Here is a 5,085-nt window from a genome sequence, read left to right on the forward strand (position 1 = left end):
ACTCCAAATCTGTTTATCCTCTCAAAAGACCAATATCCTAAAGGGTTGTAGCCTAGCCTAAATTAATTATATTTACCACTACCCCTCTCACTTCCTCCCCCATTCAACTCCAGCAAATCAAGCGTGAGCTGCTGGACTCCCAGCAGAAGGCTTCCTCCCTTCAAGAGCTCTCAGCCCAGCTGCTTGTCCACACCCAGGCCACGGCTCAAAGCCAACCCCAGGCTTCAGAGCAGGCCCAGAACCAGCTCCAGGGTAGTGAACATCTGGAGGCCCAGGAGAAGGTGCATGTGATCGGGAACAGGCTGCGGCTGCTCCTCCGGGAGGTCAGCACTGACCTGGAGGGCCTGGAGAGGAGACTGGAAACCATGGACACAAAGGTCAGAGGAAAATACACATAAGACCTACAGCCGTATCACATACATTTATAGTGTGGGCTTTTTAGTGCAACCATTATGACAATCACTCTCCAGGTAACTAGTTAGTACGAGTGAATGAAATAGTGAAATGCACCCTGTGTGTCAGGACGAGCATCAAGAGAAAAATAAAGACTCGTCTTCAGACTGACTGTCTGTCCTTGTCCATATTATTGATCCTTTGTAGGACTCGCTGCCTTTGTCTGCTGTGGACAAATCTGACATCTCTGGATCCACCAGCCCCGTCTCAGAGGGGACCTCAACGAGTCGCCGGCGATCGGTAATGTCTCCCTTTGTACCTATCTAGGATGTCACAGTCCTTTACCAGGGGCTGTTATGTGTGTAGAAAGTCATTAGTGTGGGGTATACTGGTTAGAGAAATAGCGATTCACCCTGACCGATTTATCGAGTGATCTCCCAAATGTTATTCTTAACCCAAAATGTCACCCCCCTTCCCTCTCCCAATGCATGCTAACCCCACAGGACAACACTCTACCCCAGCTTTTACCCCGCAGCCACCCACCAGCCCTTTCTGTTTTCATTCAGTTAATTAAGGCAATTCATTGACGTTGCGTTTTACCCTTTGTTTATAGATTGCTTTATTGCTGCCCTGCTAATGTGACGCTACACCACTAAGGAATATGTTGCCCCACAAGCTGTTGTTCTTTGAGATGGGTTTTTGCTACCTTCACCATGTAGATCTGCGTAGCCAAAAATGCACAAGAAACACTGGCTTTTCACTAACTGACGCTTTTTAGAGGAGAATTGTAGTGTTCGCCAGTAGCGTAATTGCAACTAATTATAAACATCAATGCTTCTAGTCATTACAGCCCGCTGTAACGCCACTATATCATCATCATCATGTATTAATGAAATCCTGAAGCATTACTAATCATTGGCAACAAATAAACATGTCAAATGAACAGGATAACAACAGTTTGTGTATTTTCTAGCCACCTATAGATGCTAATATACAGTATGTTTGATGAACATATCTGTAAATGAATTGTTGTAATTGTAATTCTTAAACAATCCAATGTGAAAAGCCCGGTTTCTTGATACTCCTATCACCATCATGGATGTTGTTGCTGCTCTTTAGTTGTTGGTGTTCTATTGATGTTACTGCTCTTTCTGTTATTTGTTGGTTGATTTTTTTCCTCTCATCTGAAGCTTGGTGTTTATTTGCTCCGGACTGAACCATTCTTTCTTTCTTTTACCCCCGTCCTGCTCATTACGTGGTACAGCCCCGGGGCAAAAGTAGTCATGCCCACCCAGGACCCCCCGAGAGCGGCCCACATCACAGGTACCTCTCTCCTGGACTCTAGAACCATGGGAGGATGATGGAACCATGACTGCATACTTTGTACCTGTCCAAATTATTAACCCAATCAGTCAATCACTCAAATCAATTATACTCTATGCATCCTCTATATGGTTAGGAAACCGAACCGAAACCAGTTTGTTAGGGCAGAAGCTGTGATAGGTCATCTGATAGGTTCTCTTCTGCCTCTCTTATCTGTTGAGAAATGATGCATCCTCTTTAACCCTCCAAACTTCCCCAACGTTGGCCCATATGAGTTCCATGATCTTCCTTCCTTCTAGAAGCGACGTAACCAAGCCAGCTGTTAAAAGTCGTGAATCACCTAGTTCAGGGGATTCCTTTCTTCCTTTATTGAATGAAAGTGGAACGTTTTCTGTTCTTTCATTGCTCTCTGCTGCTGTGCTCTGCTGTCTGAACGATGCTGCCAACGCTTGTCTGTCATCTTTTTACTGCTCACCTATCTGGCAACACTCATCCCTGTAGTTATTTCTCACCCACTAGATGGCATTATCTGAATATACAGTATCTGTTTCGCCCCCCTCTTCTTTGCTGACTCACTTTGCCTTCTGATTTTTTTCTTAGTCACTTTCCCTCCCTCTATTCCTCTCTTTCTCTTAATAGAAAACTAGCTATCTGCTGTAATGAACTGTCTGAATCTCTTCCTCCTTCCTTTCTCTCCATCTCTATTTTCCCTTCATCCCCCTCTCACCGCCGTACTAATAACCCACCCACCTCTGTACTGCTCTCTTTGTTCTTTTGAGTCTTCACTCCGTGCTTTCTATTAAATGGATCCTAATAATGACATGTCGGCCGGGTTGAAGCCTGGCCCTAAATTAGCTCAGGGATGAGTGGTCGAGAAAAGGTAATGAGGCTCTGTTGGGGCTGTTGGGCTCCATTGTATGAACAGGCCCAGGCTCTGCTAGTTCCCTGTTACTCACTAATTGGCTTCGGAAATTGAAATCTCGTAGACGAGGTTGCCATGGAGATCAGGGGGTTCTTTGCGGCCCCAAACTGTGGATCTCCTGAGGTAGGGCTGCTGAGGTAAAACACACATCACAATGCTCTCACCATTAATTTCAACTATTAATGAGAGATAGAGACATGTAGATAGAGACATAGGGTGTGGAGGGCCTTCAGACAGACAGACTGCTAACAGCTTCCTCCCCCAGGCCACCAGGCAGCCCTGTGAGGATGAGGCCAGGTGGAGGAACGCAGCGTTCCTCGCTCCTCTTGGCTCCTTCTCTGTGAGTCTCTGGAGGGGTCTCTGGTACAGCGGTCTCTGCTCGGAATGAGACATTGAACTCTCACACAGTCGGCTGTACGGCCAGGGTTTCTCACTCAGTGAGAAAAACAAGACTGACACTACTAGGAGGGATTTTACTTCATGTTCCCTGTGCATAGGAGAGATTATGTGTGTAGAAATTGCTGCTTTGGTTTGTGCATGAGTGTGTGTAACCTTTTCTCTGTAGTGTTTGAGTAACCTTGTGTGTGTGTGTGTGATTGGTATGCTTACTCTGGTGTGTTGTTTGTTACGATCTTAACCCTTTTCACGGTATCATAACTCTATACAGTTTTTACTCATGTGTGTGTGTATATGTGTGTTCCTGTGTCTAAAATCCTACTCTGCTATTTCTGGTGTGTCTAATGCCGTTCTCTCTCTCCCTGACCAGCTCTCAGAGCGGCGCTGGCTGCGCTTCCTCCCGTTCTGACTTCCCCCTGCTCCCCTCTTCCTCGTCCTCCTCCTCGTGCCCCCCAAGGGGCCAGTCCTTTATCCTGAGGGTCCTGAGGGCAGCTCTGCCCCTCCAACTCCTCCTCCTGCTCCTGATTGGCTTAGCCTGCCTGGTGCCCATGACAGAGGAGGACTACAGCTGTCACCATGCCAACAACTTTGCCCGCTCTTTCCACCCCATGCTGCGCTACACCAATGGACCCCCACCCATATGAGGGTCATCACTTCCTGGTTCCAGAAATACTTTCTCATCTGAATGAATGTCCCCTACTGCTGTACACCAGTGGACTCATGCCCATAGAAGAGGACCTCCTGGATTATATTAACATTCCCTCTCCCTGCAGGACTCTCTTCCTCTGCTACACAGAGATGACATTCACTCATTTTAGACTCTCTAACACCTAACAAACCAACCGACTAACAAAAGCATCCCAAGGCTACATGGCCTAAACAGCCTCTATATAAAACATGTTGTTCAACACCCATCTACAAGATGAATGGACCTATACCTTGTGGATCCCCTTATATCCAAAACAAATCTCTATAAGTTTTGTATTCTTTATAGTAATCTGTATTTTATTTTTTACAGTTTCAGAGGAAACATCTTGAGTCTGAAGAAAAAACACAGCACTACTTATATGTTGGGAGCCAAAGTGGACTGTGCTGTGTGTCAGTGCTGCTGCTATTTATTTGTTAACTCAATCAGCATTTGGTAGATGTTAGAATCAATTAGGCTTGGGGGCTTCTGGTGAAGTTTGAATAGCGAACATTCCCATTAGTCCTAGAGATCCTATAGAGCTAAAAGCTGAACCTCGAGCACTGACATGGGAGAAAACTACAGGGACATGACTGACCTGCAAACACTTGTTGAAATACCTAATTGGTTATAGTTATAGTTAGTTTAGGGTTAAGGTTAGAAGTTTGGTTAAGATTAGGGTTAACTTTAGGATTAGAGTTATGGGTTGGTATGCCAGTCACGTCCGTTTAGTGGAATCCCACTGAGGATTATTATTGAATGAAGGTACTGCACTGAAGCCGTCCACAAGATGGCCGACGTCTTCCTCCTCGGGCCAAGACAAGTATTTAACGTCAATATTATTTCAGTGTTTTAAAGCAAAACAATCGATGCAACAAGAAGAAACCAGTAAACTGACTTGTAAGATTCAGGTGATTTGTATAGTGATGTTTGAAATGCCTTTGAATATGGCAGTTATTTTTGTTTTATTAGCATGCACTTGAAATCCCTTGCTTTAAAAAAAAAAGCCAAACAATCACTGGTAGTGTTAAGTAGATGGATGTCATATAGTGTGCTTTGTAATAATAACGATGATGATGATGATCCTAACTGGATGGAAACATCTAAATCACTGGGCTGTTCAAAAATGAAACTGTAAAAACAATGAAAAATGAAATGGTTATTTATGTATGTACAGTTTGCTAATGCTGAGCTAATGAATAATACTCTCTCTTTGCATAATAAAATACAGTACATATTAAAAATTAGTTTTTGTATTCCTTTGAGTTTGCATTACTGAATAACACAAATGCCAGACAGTAACTTAAATATAATAGATACATAAAATATTTACAGTATTTATTATTCTTTGTAAAATAATCACAAA

At 43.9% G+C, this 5,085-nt stretch overlaps 1 protein-coding gene across 4 annotated transcripts in view; it reads left to right on the plus strand.

Moving 5' to 3' along the window:
• The window catches only part of syne1a (spectrin repeat containing, nuclear envelope 1a), a 130,854-nt gene extending 125,897 nt beyond the window's left edge, over nt 1-4,957 (plus strand). For 3 of the 4 annotated variants that reach the window (XM_064991280.1, XM_064991281.1, XM_064991282.1), the window contains 4 exons: nt 114-377; nt 601-693; nt 1,658-1,716; nt 3,405-4,957. In XM_064991280.1, the coding sequence (XP_064847352.1) occupies nt 114-377; nt 601-693; nt 1,658-1,716; nt 3,405-3,678 (690 nt within the window). In that variant the 3' untranslated portion in view covers nt 3,679-4,957. The remainder of the gene's footprint in view (nt 1-113; nt 378-600; nt 694-1,657; nt 1,717-3,404) is intronic. The other variant, XM_064991284.1, reaches the window with a different exon arrangement.
• The last annotated feature ends 128 nt before the right edge of the window (nt 4,958-5,085 follow it).

The sequence above is a fragment of the Oncorhynchus masou genome, chromosome 16, assembly GCF_036934945.1.
Source record: "Oncorhynchus masou masou isolate Uvic2021 chromosome 16, UVic_Omas_1.1, whole genome shotgun sequence".
NCBI classification, from domain to species: Eukaryota; Metazoa; Chordata; class Actinopteri; order Salmoniformes; family Salmonidae; genus Oncorhynchus; species Oncorhynchus masou.